At 43.5% G+C, this 19,548-nt stretch overlaps 3 protein-coding genes across 5 annotated transcripts in view; 2 read left to right on the top strand and 1 right to left on the bottom strand.

Moving 5' to 3' along the window:
* rela (v-rel avian reticuloendotheliosis viral oncogene homolog A) overlaps positions 1-2,658 on the top strand; it is a 30,452-nt gene extending 27,794 nt beyond the window's left edge. Inside the window, exon 11 of the mRNA XM_080742208.1 lies at positions 592-2,658. Coding sequence (XP_080598334.1) covers positions 592-1,436 — 845 coding nt within the window. The 3' untranslated portion in view covers positions 1,437-2,658. The remainder of the gene's footprint in view (positions 1-591) is intronic.
* A 145-nt stretch (positions 2,659-2,803) lies between these two features.
* Positions 2,804-6,231, bottom strand: cUnh11orf68 (chromosome Un C11orf68 homolog). 3 transcript variants are annotated; one of them, XM_080742209.1, is made up of 3 exons: positions 6,123-6,231; positions 4,802-5,041; positions 2,804-4,255 (listed from the first exon to the last, which is right to left on the bottom strand). In XM_080742209.1, exons 2-3 carry the CDS (start codon positions 4,985-4,987, stop codon positions 3,680-3,682), a joined length of 762 nt encoding a protein of 253 aa, XP_080598335.1. In that variant the 5' UTR covers positions 4,988-5,041; positions 6,123-6,231; the 3' UTR covers positions 2,804-3,679. The 3 variants fall into 3 exon arrangements, with proteins under 3 accessions (XP_080598335.1, XP_080598337.1, XP_080598336.1); XM_080742211.1 differs by lacking the exon at positions 6,123-6,231 and adding an exon at positions 6,072-6,101; XM_080742210.1 differs by lacking the exon at positions 6,123-6,231 and adding an exon at positions 5,780-5,977.
* Positions 6,232-8,130: 1,899 nt separating this feature from the next.
* On the top strand, positions 8,131-17,337 carry drap1 (DR1-associated protein 1 (negative cofactor 2 alpha)). The gene is made up of 7 exons (XM_080742135.1): positions 8,131-8,279; positions 9,058-9,130; positions 9,607-9,700; positions 10,296-10,424; positions 12,198-12,288; positions 14,665-14,750; positions 15,709-17,337. The coding sequence occupies exons 1-7, from the start codon at positions 8,238-8,240 to the stop codon at positions 15,908-15,910; spliced, it is 717 nt and encodes a 238-aa protein (XP_080598261.1). The 5' UTR covers positions 8,131-8,237; the 3' UTR covers positions 15,911-17,337.
* Positions 17,338-19,548: the final 2,211 nt, after the last annotated feature.

Raw genomic sequence — 19,548 nt, 5'->3', positions numbered from 1 at the left:
CAAATACAAAATGAGTTGAGGAATCATGTGCATTGCATTTTGATGATTTTATGCAAAACATATTCCATAGTATTAGAGAAAAGGTAGTGAAAAGTGGAGATGACTAAAGCAGGGGTTCCCAAACTTTTTTGTCTCAGGGCACCCTATAAATATTTTTTTTAATCTGAGGCATTTATAGCATATCGTCGTTGTCGGGTGGAAACCTTGTATGTCCAAAACCTTTCTTTTTCTATTTATCATCTATAAAATGTACTGAACTAGTGAAAACATCAGATCTACAAGCACTCGCGAGGCGTGGTGTGCTTGTAGATCGGCTGTTTTCACTAGTTTTGTGCGACAGAGGTTTCTGCCTGACAGTGACGATATTTTAGTGATTATGTTGCGAGGAAAACGTTGAGATAACAGCCATTTTGGTTAGAACTGACTGAAAATAACGTTGTACTTCAAGTTTAAAATGATACTAAATATTTCTTCAAGTGTCCAAATAAATTCGGAATATTATTAAATTATCTCGCGGCACCCCTGGACTGCCGTCGCCCCGTCACCCACTCTGAAAACCCCTTGACTAAAGATGTGTTATTCCTCCTGCAGGTGGGAACTCAGGGGTGCCCCCTGGTGGTGCTGCAGCAGCAGGGAAGCCTCAGACATCCTACACCTCTTACATCCAGCCTGGCCAGCTCTTCACTGTCCAGCCCAAGGTAGAGGCTGCCTCCTCATCCTCTTCCTCCTCCAGTCAGCCATGGAAGTTCCTGGAAACCCTGACGCTGGACTCCCAGCCCAAAGCCACCCCGGTGACCGGCTACGGTTCATCATCCCAGGCCGCGTCCAACCAGGAGTACCCTACGGTCAACCTGTCGGACCTCCACGACTTCTCCTTCTCCACCTTCTCCACCGCCGCCGCCGCTCAAGAGACCGCCTCCTCCACCCAGGGGACCACGTCCTCCTCCTCCTTGCAGCCCAGCTCCTCCTTCTCCCAGTTCCGGGTGGACGACGCCACGCTGGGCGACGACGACATACCCGACTTCCCCAGCTTCTCGGAGGCCCAGGCGGCGGGCAACCTGGAGAGCCTCATCATGGATGACTTCGAGAGCCTGCTGAGTCAGAGGCTCGGGGGCGAGGGAGGGAACGCCGGCTCAGGGGCGGCGGCGGCGCCGTCGTGCCACCAGGCGACGTCTGCCGCCCAGAACAATGCAGGGTCCCAGCAGAACGCCGCGGACACGGCCAGCAACAACCCGGGGAGCACTTGGATGCAATATCCCAACAGCATCGTCCAGCACCTGCTGCACAGTGACGCCATGATGGACAGCTCGCCCAGCGGCGCCGGGCAGCGCCCCGGAGTCCTGGACGAGTTCGACGAGCTGATGTCGGCCGACGAGGACCGCCTCATGTCCATTTTGAACAGCGGGAGTCAGGCCGCTTTTGCCCATCCGACTTAAGAGCTCACCTGCATTATTTTTTTCCTAGACATTTTGTAAAGCCAGACCATGTACACACACACACACACACACGTCATTTTGGTTTGGGGGACTCACTCGCCCATTCAATGTTCCGGCGTTTTTTTTCTCTAAATGAATCCAAAATAAGGAAATATGGTGAAATATGAAGAGCTGGTTGAGACGGAATGCAGCAAAGATATTCATTGAAGACATGTATGTGCATGGAAATGCCTGGAAGAATCTCGGTGGTATTTGATGTGGACTGAGTTGATAAGGTGTGGACTTTATCAGGTCATATCTTTTTTTATTTTACCAGCCAGGCAGTGATCAATCAATAATCAAACTCAAGAGAGACAATCATACAGTATGTAATGTCCCCTCATAAACATTACTTTTGTTGACGGTTGCACTTGAACATGCTCAACCACAGTTCAGCATCCTTTAAAATGTTCAACCACTGTCATTGTGGTGTAAGAATGTCCATTAAGAAAACAGTGTTGCTCTGCAAAATATAATATCAATATATTGAATATTGCCCTTTTAAGGGAATTCTTATGGAATCTTGAAAAACATGATTTTAGATTTTGTCCTTTTTGAATAATTCTAATCAATTTAAAGACAAATATCTAGTGGATGTATTTGGCCCATGTTGTGGATATGGCTTTCCAATCTGTGCAAGTGCCATGTTTCACCCCAGTATAAAGGCTATGCAGAGGAATGTATCATTTTCAGAATGTTTAATGTCCCTAAACATTAGCTCTGAATTTAATATGGGTAGAATGACTTGGAGGTTGCGCCTGTCGAGACAGAATCTTGTCTTTTATATTATGTACCATTATCGTTGATGCTCTTAAGGAAATATCATCTTGACAGTATAGGAGGTGAACATGTACATAGAGAAATGGAACACATCGATATGTGAAATATACAGTATATTCATACTCAAGTAAACGTGTTAATTCACCACACATTAATTTAACAACGTAGCACCTGTGAATTCAGTTTCAGAATCGAGGTCACCTTCCTACATAGTCGAGGCCACATCAGCCCTCTCGGAAACAGATGAACGTGTAATCTAATATTTTGTATAAGATTTTAAGGAAATTCTATCTATGCAAATTCTATTTGTATCTATGCAAATTCTATTTGTAAAGTGGTTATTGTTTTTGTCACAATACAAAAGACTAACACTGAGCAATAAAAAAACACGAGTTATAAGACACTTCAAAATGAATCTGTATTTGGCAATTCTGTAATAAACAGCTATTGAAAAAGAAAAGAAGAAAGCAAAGAAAATGTAAAGGAAATGCATGCACTTATGAAGAAAGACATATCCTGCCTTACACATGTTTCCTTAAAGCAAGGTTTGTTCTTCAGTATCGTGTCAGATAGGTAGCTATTAAGTGTATTTTCAAACAAGAAATGGCTCAGAATTATAAGACAACTTGAAACAAAATCTTTTTTGGTTTGTAAGCCAAAAGTATAAAGTACACATTCAATCCCTGACAATCAACAGTGATGTCAATCATTTTGCAGAAAAAAAACAGCATTTAAGTAAAGAAAAAAAGTTAACAAAACTTCATACATTATGAAGAAACATAATAGAAACATATCCTGCCTTGAAATGTCTTTCAAACATTTTTTGTAAAACGTGTCAAACATGTTAGCATAATTATAGTCCAATAAACAAAGAACCATTGATTATTTGTTTTTAAACAGAATATCTGAACATCCAATAAAAGGCATTAAGAAATGACTCAGAATGATCAGACAAAATTGAAACAAAAAACCTTTTTCTTGTAGGCTATGTCAGTCATGATTAGTTGTAGAACCAAACAGCATAATGTGACTATATTTTAAAAGGAGTGGTTCACCCAAGAAAATACTTATTTTTTATCAATGAAACCAATGAAACCTTGAATTCATGGGAGATTCAGTCGCATTCCAGAGACAATAATTTGATGAACATGAGTTTGAGTTTCCGGGATTCTTTCCAGGCACCCGGTCATCGAATTACTGTCTGAGGAATGCAACTGAAACTTCTGCATGAATTCAAGGCTTCACGGGGTGTTTAATTGATACAAAATAAGTCATTCTTTTAGGGTGAACTCCTTTAAGTGCTCCTCATTTTAATCTACAACACTCTCTGGGCTAGAGATGCACCTTCTCGCTCAGGGCTGGAGATGCACCTTCTCGCTCAGGGCCGGAGATGCACCTTCTTCTCGCTCTCACGGGGGGGCCTCCTATGTGACCTCCGTATCGGTGACTTTGTTAGTGACCAGGGAGCGCCGGGGCACGCCCTCCAGGTCGAACTTGCTCTCGTAGATGGTGGGGGGGAGCTTCCAGCGGTTGTTGCGGTAGATGCCCAGGTAGGTGTACACGTCGGGCTTGTACGACAGCGAGCACTTGACGCCCGTGGCGCGGATGGCCGCGTCCAGCCGCACCACCTCGTTCTCCTCCGTGAAGTTCTGGTTGTAGCAGCAGATCACGTGCTTCTTGCTGCTGCTGTTGGGGTCGTAGGGGCTCACCTTGCACGTCTTGATCTTGCCGTCCGCCGTGGCGCGCGCCACGCACTCCCAGGCGTGGTCCACCTTGAAGCCCGTGTCCAGCATCATCAGCCACTTGCCGGAGAGCACGCCGTGGTTCAGGGCGAGCTCCTTCACCGTCTGGTGGTTGACGGGCCGCCCGCTGGCCAGCAGCTCGTCCCAGCTGTCCTGCAGGCCGTCCACGTCGCCGTCGCTGGGCACGTGGTCGGGCCCCAGCACGGCGATCCAGCCCACGGGGCCCCTGCCGTCGTCCTCGTCGCCGAACCGAGGCACCTGCGATTGGGGGATGGGGACGATGCGAGAATGACGTGTCATTCATGATTATAGAGGGTATGCGCAATTGCGCATGCATAAAGTGAATGGCAAATCGAGTTTAACATTGTTTAATGCAGTGGTTCTCAAACCTTCAAATCTCAAGGTCTCCCCTTAACTCTGACAGGTTCCATTTGTACACTGTCTGAGTTACAGACTTGTATGGGTCAATTTTGAACCCCCTAAAGGAACCCACAGAGTCCCTGGAATTCACTTATGAGAACCACTGGTTTAATGCAATCAGATAAGACTTTTTTATTTGGATGTATGGGCATTTGGATGTCAAGTCCTTGGGGGGGTTCCAGGTGGTCCCCAGCTAAATGAGGGACAGTTGGTAACCAAATGGACCTTCATGGATATTGAACTCTTGCGAGTGGAAAGTATTGGGCCTGAGAGGCCACATGTCATCAAATGGTGGTCCATGGCTCAAATGCCAAATAAATAAGAGAGGGACCCGAAAACCACTGCGATAAACGAGAACTATGTATTATCGTCTCCCATCCCTACCTGAGATGGCCTGTTGCTCTCCAGCCAGCTGTCAAACTCTGCCCTGGGGGTCCTCCGTGCGTCGAAGATGATCCAGGGGTCCATGTCCGCCGCCATGGCCTCGGCGGCATGGGTGTCTGCGGTGAAGACATCTGGCTTCTCCCCCCGGCGACACCTCTCTTCTGGAACCACCTCCTCCTCCTCCATGGCTGGTCGCTGTCAAAGTGAACGCTTTTAAATGGGTTCCAATGCAAGCTGAACCTGTTGGGAGCGGGGGAAAGGTTTCACATTAGCGCATTAAACTTTTTTTAATGGGAAAAATGCACACAACATATTCTTTTTACACATCTTTAATTATACTACTATTACTCTTTTTTTTTTAAAATCTTTAATTAGGCCTATATACCTGAGCTCACATTTATTTTCTAAGTTTTAAATATACAGACCCATCTAAAAAAAAAAATGAATATTGTGTAAAAGCTAATTTTCCTCTAATATAATTCAGAAATTGAAACTTTCATAATATTCTAGGTACATTGCACATGCAGTGAAATATTCAAAACCTTTTTTTTTTTTATTGTTTTAATTTGGATTTTTTTTTATGGCATAGGCCTACAGCCCCTGAAAATAAAGAAATCCATATCTCAAAAGATATTACAATATACACGATACCACTCAAAACAAGGATTTATACAGAAATGTCAACCTATTAGTTCTGAAGTCAAGACAGAGTTGCTTGATTTGGGGTCCTTTGGTGTCTGCTTTTAACACAATATTCTATAATATTTCGATTCTATTTTCTTTTAATTTTTAAAAGATGGATCTGTAGCCAGGTTTCGTTTGATAACGCTACTTGTAGGTTCCACACTGTCTGAAGAGCTGACTTGAGTTTACACTGATCAAAGGCTGCTAGCCACACTGTGGCTAACTGTAGCATTAGCTGCTAGTTAGTTGATTCCTTCACTTTCTCTGTGCATGCATTTGTACAATAATACGCACTTTTTAAAACGCTTATCCAGTCGAACAGTCTCACACTGGTACACTTTTACACAACACCAACCCGACAGTTAGGGCTTCGATATTGACAGTTAAGACCAGTTTGGCAGCATTCCCTTGGAATAAAACCGTGTCACAATATTATCCTCCATATTCGGACTCTCTTTTATGTTTGCAACTTTATTCATACGGAGTTGTTTTAACAAAGGATGCAGCCAGCAGCAGCAGCACGAAAAGTTGACATCTTTCAGTGTGTGATGATGAGAATGCATGGTATTTAAAAGACTCACACAACCTGTTTTGTTCTGTCTGTCACAGCCCTGAGGCCACAGCACCGTCACCTTACCTGACAACAATCTCTGGATCGATTCTCAACGAGTCATTTCAACATTAAACTCCATTGATCACATCTGACTAGACCGGCGCGATTCGCTGCCAGTGCTTGTCTGTGTTGCTAGCGGGGTGTTACGTCGCTATCAGTAACCTACCGAAGTATGTTGTTCTTCTTCTTCTTCTTCTGTTGGTTTCCGGCAGGCTGTACGCTGAAGCGTAATGCTGCCCTCCACAGTTCAGGGTTATATTGCGCTCCTTAAGAGCGCTATGCTTTAGCGATTTAGAAGTCCACACATTATAAAATACACCTAAAGTGCTCCCCTCCGATATCCCTACCATATTCAGCGCAGTCCTATTCCCCAGACTCAGACCCAGCGGCCTGAACCGAAGTATGTTACCCCGGGCCCTGTGGGTTGTTGAGTATGGCTGTTGCAGGAAAAAGAATCAAACCTCGGTTCGAAGTGAAGCGGTGGACAGATAAAACCTCTATTCTGAATGTATTTTTCATCTGTTTTGATAATCTGCAATAGATACTGCATGTACAAGACAGATAAACCCTGAAGGCCAAATTATCATGTGAAGCTTGACCAATCCTCAAAGTATCCATTCATCTAACCGGGAGGGACACCACACATTTTGCTTTTTGACTGGACTGATATTTTACACGTACGGGACAGGAAAAACCTGTTCATTCTGGCCTGGAGTGACCATATATGGACATAAGGTAACATACTTTGTGTTTTTGAAAAACCCTGTTCATTCTGGACTGAGATCACCATATATGGTAATTAAACGGACATTCTGTTTTTGAAAAAGCCTGTTCATTCTGGACTGAAATGACCATATATGGGCGTGATACACGCAAAGCCATTCATTGGAAGCGGTTTTCACCGCTTCAAAAAAAGAAAATCAGTAATGGGGCTGTGATTTTTCCATTATTTTGTAATTTATTTATAAATATATTAATGTTTAGTTGACGTTTGAAGTGAAATATACCTTTAAAACCACAATTAAAATCTATAGTTATTATTTAAATCGAATGATTTCCAAAATATTTTACAATATTTATTTTAAATTTTCGACCCTCCTCTCCAGAGGCGGTGCCATTACACCGGGTTTATGACATGCCCAAAATGTATTGCAATGCCAGGGTTAAAATATTTTATTACTTGCGCCAGCAGAGCGCGCAAGGAATACCAGTCCGTTCGCCCTCCTGGCCGTTCGCCCCGGGCTTCTATCCGCCGACCGCCGTAATGTTAAAACATAAAACCTACGTTTTTAAATACAAAGTGTAGTGGAGTAAAAGTACAATATTTGGATCCGAAATTTAGTGGAGTCTAAGTAAAAGTCATGCAAATTGGAAATAGGCTACTCAAGTAAAGTAAAATAAAAAATACCTAAAAAGTGTACTTTTGTACAGTTAAGTACAGTACAGCCCCACCAAGCGGTCAGCGCGGTGAGCGTGAGACCCTCTTGGCCGAGAGGGCGAACAGACTTGTTACCCACACAATAGGGTGATGATAGCTGTCTGTGGGTATGTGTGGGTAGCCTACTGGGTATGTATGTTAAGGTGACTTCACACCAAACAAACTACTACTACAGCGGCTCCAAACTGGCAGTCTGTTGTAGTCTGCTGGCATTATTGGCAAATTTGACAGAATCATCTCCGTCTCCCCCCGACTTTCTGCACTTCCGCGCGGTCAAGTGAACAAAGCGGAGCCACTCTGCTACACTATCGAGTCACTCTGCTACACTATCATCAGTTCATCACCCTACTTGCGCGCTCTACTGGCGCGAGGAGTGCACAGGTTGCAAGTTGGCACAGCGACAGAGCGCAGTCTAATTAAATCAGTCGTTAAAATCAATCAAAAAACAGCGACCTCGAGCGGTCACCGACATCGACGGGTCACCGATGTCCGCGTGGACGCCGAGTAGACGGAGGAGGGGTGGGGCGCGAGGAGAGTGACGTTATTGACGACGCGCTGCTAGCCTCAGGAGCTAGCTTAGCCTTTGCAGCTATCTGCTTGCCGTTGTGTGTGTGTGTATGTGTGTGTGCGTGGTGGAGGAGGACTCGTGAAGGCGATTTGTTTGTTATTATTTTAAAGTTAGCTGCCCGGGGGACGTAAGCATGCCCAGCAAGAAGAAGAAATACAACGCCAGGTTCCCTCCGGTGAGTCCCAACGGTTAACGGCTACAGCCAGCAGCACAGCAACGGTTGATGCTAGGCTAGGCTAATGCTAGGCTAATGGGCTATAGTAGTGTAGTGGCTGCTCTGAGCTCTCTCCCATGAGTGGGAGGGAGGGAGTTGTTAGCCTGACATGCTAACTGGTCCAGATCAATATTATGTATTATTATGAGAGGTTATGTTCATGGCAGATCACGTTTCAGTGTGACAGACTGACAGCCAACACGAGTTGTGAAATGTGAGCTCATTGTGTTGGGATTCGTGTTATGCTTATTATGTTTATGATATTATTGTTATATTGTGTTTTTAGCAAGCTCGGCTAAAGTGAATGCTACGTTTAAGCTGGCTTAGCCTGGTGGTTGAGCTGTCAGTTGCATTGCCACTAACGTGACCTTTTGTGGCAATATGCACTTAATCAGTGTTGTACTAACAGTCACTGATAGTGACTTTTATTACCTATAAATGCTGCTGCAAGCAGTTGGTGGTGGTGTGTTGGATCATGGCATATAAGATAGCTAGACTGACATGCTCAGTTATGGCCCTGTTTACATTGACACACACACACACACACACACACACACACACACACACACACACACACACACACACACACACACACACACACACACACAGCTCTGTTTATTGGTCGTTCAGATGATAACAATCAACAATCACTAGCCTCTGTCTCTATCTCTGTCTGTCTGTCTGTCTGTCTGTCTGTCTGTCTGTCTGTCTCTCTTTCTAAAATGTTTCTCATTTACAGGCAAGGATTAAGAAGATTATGCAGACTGATGAAGAAATAGGCAAAGTGGCCGCTGCAGTACCAGTCATTATATGTATCCTTTCCCTCTTAAAACACTTTTAAAGTTCCAGTGAGCCTTGTTTGTGACGTTTCACTCCTAAATGTCTTCACTGATGCAACACTATCTGACAAAACGTTGGTATCATTGCGTTGCGTATCAGTGAGCAGGATGTAATATGAGGAGGACATTACTTTTTTGGTGTACTTTGCGATGATAGGTCTCTTGTTATTGTTTATTTTGTGTGCAGTCGCGCCTATAGATAGAAGTTACACATTGGGTGCACTGTATTGGTTGTCAGAATTGGTTCAACCAGAATTGGTTAGATGGGTTGAAAATGTCTGAAGTCGTCCTTTAAGACCAATGATAAAATAAAATAGATCATGTTTCTAACTCAAATTTCACTACTTTTTGTCTCTGTGTCACTGGGAATTAGATTGGACAGGTGAATGCATTGGATTGTTGTTGAACATAAGCATAATGTGTGGTATTATCCTTAACATTTACTTAAGCACGAGCCCTGGAACTTTTCCTGGATTCTCTCCTCACCAAGGCCTGTCATGTCACCCAGTCTCGGAATGCCAAGACAATGACAACATCACACCTGTAAGTGTTTGTGTGTGTGTGTGTGTGTGTGTGTGTGTGTGTGTGTGTGTGTGTGTGTACTGTATGCATGTCTTTTGGAGTGTGTATATCACTTCAATAAGCCTGAGCTTTTGCTCAAATTGCTCACTTTAAAATGTGATCTTGTGGGTGAAAGCTAAAGCCGCCCATCCGCAGATTTAATTTGGAATATTTCCTAATCCAATCATGCATTCCAATTACGATAACAAGCCTACAGCAGTGCCACCTCGGTCTCTTAATTGCTTGTCCAAAATGTGTTGTAACGTTTCTCTCCCCTCGAGCTAAACACCTTCGCCCAGATGACCTCACACTCTGTGTGTCATTGATTTTGTGTGCAGCAAAGTATGAATATACAGCATTCTTGCTGGACATTCACACTTCAAAAACATTCAGAAAGTGTCTGGTCCGGGGCGCCCGCTGGCTTATAGGTCCAGGCGCATAGCACATAGGCATTGATGCCTGGTGGCGTTGCCGGTTCGATTCCCGAAAAGAAAGTGTCTGTGCCAAAGAAATGGCACAGTAAAGTAAGTGTGTGTGTGTGTGTGTGTGTGTGTGCGTGCGTGTGCATTTCATGCAGGAAGCAGTGTATAGAGCTGGAGCAGCAGTTTGACTTTCTGAAGGACCTGGTAGCGACCGTACCAGACATGCAGGGAGAGGGCGAGGAGAACCACACAGAGGGGGCAGCAGCAGAGAAGGTCCCACGCAGGTGCAGGAACACACACACACGCACGCACACACACGTGTACACACACCCCAATTTGCCTCCCTGCTAGTCACTTGATTAACCCATTAAGACCTGAGGCCGTGTTAATTATTTTGAGTACGAATTTGATATTTAGTTGACTAAGGGCCGATGCATACTCTACTTTTAGAGCCGGATTTGTTTCGGTTCGGTTATTGTAGTTTAGATGGAGCCGAACAGAAATAAATTCTGCTCTAAAAGTGGACTAAGCTTTAGCCCTAAGACTAAACAATCTCTACAACTGTCTTCCAAATCCTAACAGTTAAAATATATATATATATATTTATATATATATATATGTATGTGTGTTAGCATATCAGTGGTGGTCAAAACCTTTTCATGTCAAGGACCTGGATATGTATCTGGCATCTCATTTTGTTCCAGGGAGTTAATATTTGAGTTTGTTTGCTTTAAAAAATGTTTGCTTTAAAACTTTATATGTTTGAAAAGATTAGACTTTTGATTAGCCAAAGTTAAGTATAAGACACTGGTTGACATGGTTAAGATCGCTGACATGACGCTATATTAACCGAAACGACATGGATGATTTCCCAGATTTTATGGGTTACGGAAATCGTGACCGCGTAAACAAAGTTAGAAAGTCCTTCAATTATAAAGCCATTACCTTGACAAAAACCGTCAGCCATAATGAAGAGAAAAGTTAACTCTGCTGACTCAGCAGGAAAAAAATATGGCACTAGTCTAATGAGCAATAACATCATCATTTAGGACATGCCGGATCAGTGCTTTTGACATCTGTGGCATTGAGTGTGTGTGTGTATAAACCAGGGACGTGCTGGCCACTGGGAAAAGCGGGACAACTCCCGAATGGCCGGTTCATTCCCGGCCAGTCCAGGCCGTCCATTAGGAAAAAATTAAAAATAAAATGTCGGCCTTCGTTCCATTTTGGGGGCTGGGCCGCCAAAAAAGTAAATCGTCACTGTCGGGCAGAAACCTCGTATCTCCAAGTTTCAAATGTGTAAATGTTTTCGCAAAGCAAAGCCCTGCTTCATCATACAAGGCAGTCGCACAAAAGTAGTGAAAACAGCAGATCTACAAGCACACAACGTGCGAGGCATTGTGTGCTTGTAGATCGGCTGTTTTCTCTAGTTTAAATCATTTTTAAAATGATAAATACAAAACAAACGGTTTTGGACATACAAGGTTTCCACCCGACAACAACGAAATATAACTCATGTAATTGGCCCACCGGCTTGTCACTTGTCATGATCTGAAATGGCAAATTTTTGAGTAGCAGCAGCGCTATATAGAGAGATCTCTCTCTATAGCGCGCAATGAAGGCCTCTCCAACTCTCTTTCCCGGGCTGAATCAGGGGCCCAGCACGTCCCTGGTATAAACTTCCCTCACAGCCACCTTCAGAATACTTGTTTTTAGGAATGGGACGATAATCGTTATTATTGTTTATCGTGATAAAAAACACTCACGGGGACAAGGTGGCACAGTCGGTAGTGCTGTTGCCTCAGAGCTAGAAGGTCCTGGGCTCGATTCCCGCCGGGGGACGCTGGGGGCGTGTTCTCCTCCACATCATCAGTCCCCATACCCTAGGTGGGGTTGGCAAACAGGCCTCTATTATTGGTAAAATGGCAACGCAGCGCGTGAGCTTGTAGATCAGCTGGTTGGGGATCTTTTGAAATCGCTATTTTATCAGTAACAATAATTGTGATATGAAATTTTCATATCATATATATCATTACTTATTATCTTGTCGTCCCCAGAGGAAGAAAACCAGGGACTGGTCGTAAGAACGGAGGAGCCGGCTCCAAAGGAAAGGACAAGAAGCTGTCGGGCACAGAGTCGGAACAAGAGGTACGGACGGGTGCTTTGTTTGTGTATTTCAGTTTTGTCATACCTGCCCTTGTGCAACTTGTGTTTACAAGGCCCGAAAGGCCACACAATGAAATCGTTAATCACTGTATACAGTAGCAGGGGTCTTCAACAGGGGGTCCGTGACCCCTAGGGGGTCCACGGAGATACTGCAGGGGGTCCTCGATATTGTTGGTAAAAAAAAAAAAAAAAACATAATCTTTTTCTTTTTTTAACTCATTCTGTGCCAATCACGTATATACACGTGATATATTAGCGCATCCCACAGTGCCAATCACGTATATACACGTGATTCAAAAAAAAAAAAAAAAAAAAAAATTTTTTTTTGAAAATTTTTTTTTGAATTTTTTTTTTTTGGACCCCATCAAAACTAGTGAACATGATTTCAATCGCGATTTTGCATGTTTAACCCCCATACAACCCCCATACAACTCAGGTAGCAGACCTCCAAGCTCACAACAGTGTAAAACATAATGGCTATTATCTCAAGAATGCCTGAACGGATTTCCAATCGGATTTTTTTGTTTGAAAGCTGTGAACAAACTGCACAAACCCACAACAATGCAATCCAGGATTGCATTGGATTTTTTAGAGCTCATTCTTCTCTGTTTTTTTCCCATGCATGAGGTGTGCAAGGTTTAATCATGGCTAAGTTGACGAAAATAAGGCTTTTAAAATGCTTGGTAGCCAATAGCTAACTTCAAGCTAACTTCATCCTCTTCCTGTACATGCACAAAGGAAAGTGTTTAGGCAAGTCATGGCTGCAGGGCTTCTGCATATACCAGCATATCTCTATGGGATTGTCTGTGGCACACTGGGCCCCCTCTAGTGGTGAAAGGGTGGCATTAAATGAGTTAAGAAAACAACATTATTTGTCTTTAAATATATATATAAAAAAAAAAACATTATTTTGTTTCTTTTGAATAGCTTGCCTTGTATACATGATTATTGTGCAATTGACAGATTGTTAGTGATAGAATGATAGGATTGACATTGGTTCTCAGTTCTTATTTTCTAGGTAGTCCCAGCCAGCCAGATCATCTTTCATCATATTTCTGATCATATTCCATCACATTCTGTTAACACCTGTGCAGTCAAATATCTGTACCTGTTGAATTAATCCCTCTGCACAGGTGTTAACACAATGTGATAAAAGATGATGAAAGATGACCTGGCTGATTGGGACTTCCTAGAAAATATGACAAAATAATATTTGGCTGGGAATGAGTTAATAAGGTATGTTTATAAACGGCAGTGGTACGGCCACAATGTGTTTAAAATAAAAGCATGTATATATTAATCTATTATTTTAATAGCATAGAATTGAATGCACAATAACATGGTATGTTTTTACACATGAAACACAATTTTATACAGAAATATCCAATATATGTTGTAGCCCCACCCCCACCCTACGAGGTAAGGGGTCCCTGCTCCCCATCAGTTTGGGGGTCCCTGGCCTGAAAACGTTGAAGACCCCTGCTGTATAGAGTAGCAAAGACCTGACAACACTCGTTCATCCCCTGGTTCCTGGAAGTAATATCTCTATGGAGAATAACATTGGGTCATCTTTGTTGTTACATAATCTTGGTCCAAGAACGGGGAGGTGGCTCTGTAACGTTTACGATAGCCAGTTTCATATTTGATAGTCTGTTTCTGGTGAAAATGTGACTAATTAAGCGGCAGTAACATTAGCGGTTTCTCACTGTCAGTTGATTCTTCATATCCATATGAGTCAAAGCTCAGAGAAAATGTGTTTATTTTTGGAGCACATTTATTATTATTATATTTTTGTTATCAATTCTTTTTTTGTTTTTCTATAACATGAATAAATCAAGATTACAGACATACATATGAATAGAATACGAAAAAATAAAGAATAATTAATCATCAGAAAAAAATACAAATTACAGACATACAACTCGAACAATAACAAGACAAGAAAAGAGAAGAGAAAAAACAAACCCGTCCACCCCCTTTCCCCGGACCAACACGGAATTTACAACAGTGCATGCCTGTGCTAGCCTAGACTGTTACCACTATATTTCTTAAATGACGCAATATGAAAAAGGTCTATGTAATGGGAATTCAGAATGGAGGGAAAACACCAGGACCCTGGTAGGATGTGTAAATGACATCAGACCTCGGTGCTATGATTTGTATGACCATTAATCGTCAAGTAAAATGTCATCATCGTGACAGCCCTAGTAGGGGCTAAACCTTGGCATTTGCATATATAGGCTGTTATGAGTGTGTGTGTTTGAGAGAGAGAGATGTGGGAGATTGTCGGTGGCAAACAATGCGAGCTCTGATACTTGTTGCTGTTTCTCACTGTTGTCCTTGTTGCCGTGGAAACAGGAGGACTCGGAAGACAGTGAGACAGACGAAGAGGAGGACGGCTCGCAGTCGAGCACGAACCTGCAGCCAGCATCCAGGTTCGCCAGGTGGGAAAATGCATCGCACACTTCATACAGTAACTGACGTGACATTTGCTCGATATACTTTGGTACCAGTGTTCATTTTGACACTTGAATTTTGATTTAGTTTTAGTCTTTTGAATAACATTTCATTTAGTTTTGGTCACCTGAACAGTCTTCTGAAAAGCTGGCGACACGTTGTGAGCTTTTAGATATCTTTGTTTTATTTCAAATGATTTGTCTTTTAGTTCTACTGGAGCTCACAACAACGTGTGAGCGTGTAGATTACTACTTTCAGAGTGCAACTCGTTCCTCGAGCGGAACCAAACATAAAATGACTTGTTGATTAGTCACGAGGTACTGCTTGCAAGCATCGGGCATTCATGGAATGGGCATTCATGGAACATTTAGCTGTGTGGGCGGCGCTACCCACACAGCTAAATGTGTGGGTAGCGCCCCCAGAAAATCTGCCAAAATGGACTGCAATACTGTTCTGCTGGCATTCACACTCTTTTTCGGGCTTCCCTGACACTGGGTTTAAAATGAACAAAGTGGCCAATATGTGTTGTCTTTTCTTTTCCTTATTATTGTGGGAGAGTGCAATCATTCAATGCACCAAGCAACAAAGGTGAATAACAATACAGAACAGTACAAATTGCAGGCCATTTTTTACACAATTCTTTGGGAGGGAGCTACGCACATGTTTGGCTGTGTTGCTCATTCCATGAATGCCCTATGCATACGAGCTGTACCTTGTTGTAAATGTGACTAATCAACGATAAAAAATATATATAAAGAAATACAAATTGGTATTTTTAAAGGTGAGATATAATGGGACGAAGTTTCCTAATATAGTTTACTTAGTTTTCGTCAGTGAAAAACATTTTTGTCATAGTTTTGGTAAAAGAAATCAACACTGCAAAAGACACACTTGAACTGTTCTAATCTCTAATCTCTAATCTCTCTGCCCTCTCGTCGGCCACAGCCCAGACGTGCCCTCCTCCCAGTACCCGTCGTATGGCAACATGGTGCCCTTCGCGGCGGCCCCCGCGCCACAGCAGGCCCCCAGCGACGTCGCCATGCCCCCTCTGACCTCCTTCGCCCCTCACCCTTCCTTCGCACCGCCGCCTCCCACCACGGCGCCGCACAAAAACCAGGATGACGACGACGAAGACTATGACTCTTAGCTCCCACCAAGGAACCCATCTCTTTTACCTTTATATTTTTTCCTTTCTTAAGTTTGTTCTTAAGGTGGCTTTCTGCTCTGCGTCGGGGAGGGAAAAAGACTTTGATTAACACGAGCCCGCGTTGACAGAGAAGCCCCAACAGTCAGACACCAGGCAGTATGAGATGCTGCTGCCCACGGATGATGTACTAGGACTGGTTGTATTGTTAAGTGTTTTAATTTTCCTTTTTATTTTTAAAAGATAAAAAAAAAAAAGAAGTCCTTATTTTATGGTAGAGCGAAGAATCCAACCGGGGTGTTTTTTTAAAGTCAGTCATTCTATTTGGACTACAAAAAACGGCAGTGTTTTTTTTTTTCTCGCAAAGCCACCACCCACACACCCCCCACACCCCCTCAGAAAGGAATAGGTTTGTTTTTTTGTTTCCTTGTAAGATTTCTGCTTTGCACATTGGTTTCTCTCTCTCTCTCTCTCTCTCTCATTCTCGTTTGTAAGTATTCTGTAATATTGGACATTGGTTGTTGAAAGATACATATCACACACACCTCATCGCTCAAACCCTCAGGTTGGTATAAGAAACTTATGTTATAAATCACAGAAATCATGGTTTAAGCCTTTATATAGCCTTTTTGATCATGCAACGGAAACGGCTCAAGATGAGTTCAGGGCAACAGCTTATGAAGTATTTATACGAAAGTTAATCGTCACTTGAAGGGAACGCTTGGTCATCGTCTCAGAAAATCGGTGTATACGTTTTCGCTTTCAAGTATACTGTTGTCAAGATGTCGGTCTTGCTTCCCAGGCTATGTCGCAGCTTTTCTGGTATTCCAAATGGTTTAATATAGGCTGTGACACGTGTAAGGAAGCAGGTGTATCATATTTTTTACTATAGGTTAGTTAGGTAGGCAACGGCAGCGATGTTGATTTTGTTTCCATTTTTAGTTTTACGTTTTTTACTAATGACTCCTCAAAGACATCCCACCTCAGCCCTAAGTCAAACCACATCAGATGATGATCCAGGTAATTGTTTTGTTCATTATAACCGTCAGAACACACAATGTTGACCTTTGGACCAGAACTTTGTTTTTAAAGTTTGTGTAACCTTCACCCCCACCCCAGCATATTCCCCGGTCCATTATAATTTGTAAGCTTCTCAGCTATTAAGGCCACCCCCCCCCCCCCACACTATTTTGAATAAATGTCTATTATAATTTTTCTACATTTTTTTCTTCTTTTAGATTGTTTTAAATGTATCCATTGAAGAAACGCAGAGAGATTGGCCTCCATGTAAATGTCTGTCGCGAAATGAAATGTCTCGAGATGGGCAGTTGAAATTGACACTGTATTGTAAAACTTTTAACATTCTTTTTATTTTGTATGGGTGAGATAAAGTTCCGATTTCAATTAAAAAAAAAAACAGTCCAAAAAAATCCCCCCCATGCGATGCTGTTATTGTTTCTGCTTCTCGTAGCCGGGCGAGAGTGTTGACATGTTTCACACGGAGCTTATCTGTGACAATGCACACATTTCACATAAAAGTTTATTTGTTTTCGGAGGCTAGTGAAACTGGCAGCACGCCTGATCCTGGAACTTGGAACGGTATATTGCGCAAGACCTCAACCTGATGGTTTCGCATGCGGTGATGAAACCCATTGTTTGTCGTCAGACAGCTAACACCTGGCTTGCCTTCTACGTTTCTTGTTACACGTTGCTTTTTTTGTTTTTGCAGTTCCGGGGGACGTTACCGAAGTATGCACACAACATACCGTCTGTAGATATGCTGGCTGTGACTCAGTCATACGGCCTCACGCGTCACAAGGGCCTGGTTATATGCGGGCTGCTTTTCGCCCTGTCCTAGACCTGCCGAGTGTATCTAGTCTGCATCTAGCTTAAGGCTCTTGCCTTAAGCTAGATCTTTGCTTCTGGGGGTCCTTGCCTTAAGCTAAATCTTTGCTTCTGGGGGTCCCTGGAACAAAATATTTTGAGATGAGGGTCTGCGGCCAAATACATATCATTTTGGGGGACAGGACAAAGCTTGAGAACCGATATAGCAACATAGGTTTTTTTTTAAGAAATCGGCATATACAACAACGCAGCGGTTCTCAAACTTTGTCATGTCCCATCTACAAATATTTTGTTCCAGGGACCCCCAGAAGCAAAGATTTGAGTTAGAAATGTTCACTCTGAATTGTGTCTTGCCTCATGCTAGATGCAGAATAGATACACGCAGACCTGCCTGCCACCAGTCGGTTATATGGGTAAGCAAATCAGATAAAGCACAAGATGGTACAAGTCTGGGAGGAGAGAGAGAGAGAGAGACTCTCACAGAGCGTGGACTGTTACAGTGTCTCAGAGATTGCCCTGACCTGAAACACACAACCACCATGTAAACTCTCAGACAGACTGGGGCCACGGCCGCACACATTGCTCCCAGTGTTCAGTGGGGACGGTCACACCCAGGCCAGGCCCAGGCCAGCCCCCTTCCTCTCCTCCTCCCGTGTCTGCGTTTTGTTCTGCAGTGTTTAAATGCAGCAGCAATCAGGGGTGTCACACCAAATTCTGGGCCCTGGGTACTTTGACTGTTGGAAAAATAGCAGATATACAAGCTCACAGTGCGGCACAGAGACAGAGTGCCGCACTGCAAGCTTGTAGATCTGCTGTTTTAGAAAAATCCCGAAGATTTGTGCAAGTGAATATTTCAAATCCTTCTAAGGTTTTTATTTTATTTTAAAAACCCTATGTTTCAATGTCAGTGGTGCTAAACTTTTTCATATGAAGGACCCGCAAAATGATAAGTATTTGGGCACCCATCTTAAAATATTTCGTTCCAGGGGCCCCCCCAGAAGCAAAATTTGAGTAACAAATGTTCGCTTAAAAATACATATATTAAAAGATTTGCACACATTTTCATGTCTTTTCAATAATAGCAGATCTACAAGCTTGCAGCATGGCACTAGGTGCTGCGCTGTGAGCTTGTATATCTGCTATTTTGCAATAGCTAAAGTATAAAATAATTAAGGCCCCCTCCACCTTGGGCCCTAGTAACTCAGTCCCACCTTTCCCCCCCCCTTGTGACGCCCCTGGCAGCCTCTGTTGGTCTCCCTCCGAACAGGGGGCCACAAAAACAACTGCATCCTTCCTGCACAAGCGATGACTCAGCATGCCGGCAGCGGGGGTGTGGGCGGGTGGGTTGGAGGAGGGGGCGTAGGTGGTTGACTTTAGTTAGGCGGTCGGGTGACCAAACGAATACGGGCCATTAGCAGGGACATGCTGGGCCCCTGATTCAGCCCGGGAAAAAGAGTTGTAGAGGCCCTCATTGCGCGCTATAGAGAGAGATCTCTCTATAGCGCTGCTGCTACTCAAAGATTTGCCATTTCAGATCATGACATGTGACAAGCCAGTGGGCCAATTACATGAGTTATATTTGGTCAATGTCGGGTGGAAACCTTGTATGTCCAAAACCGTTTGTTTTGTATTTATCATTTAAAAAATCACACCCGTGTGAACTGAGCGGTGGTTTACCCCCCCCCCCCCCCCCCCCCCTTCCCCCCTGTGTGCGTGTGTGTGTGTGTGTGTGTATGTGTGTGTGCCTGGTCTGGCCTGGCCTGAACAACAGCGCCCCTCCCTTAACATGTGTGGTC

The sequence above is a fragment of the Nannobrachium achirus genome (assembly GCF_963921795.1).
Source record: "Nannobrachium achirus genome assembly, chromosome: 14".
Taxonomy (NCBI): domain Eukaryota; kingdom Metazoa; phylum Chordata; class Actinopteri; order Myctophiformes; family Myctophidae; genus Nannobrachium; species Nannobrachium achirus.
This window is presented reverse-complemented; position numbering and strand designations above follow the sequence as displayed.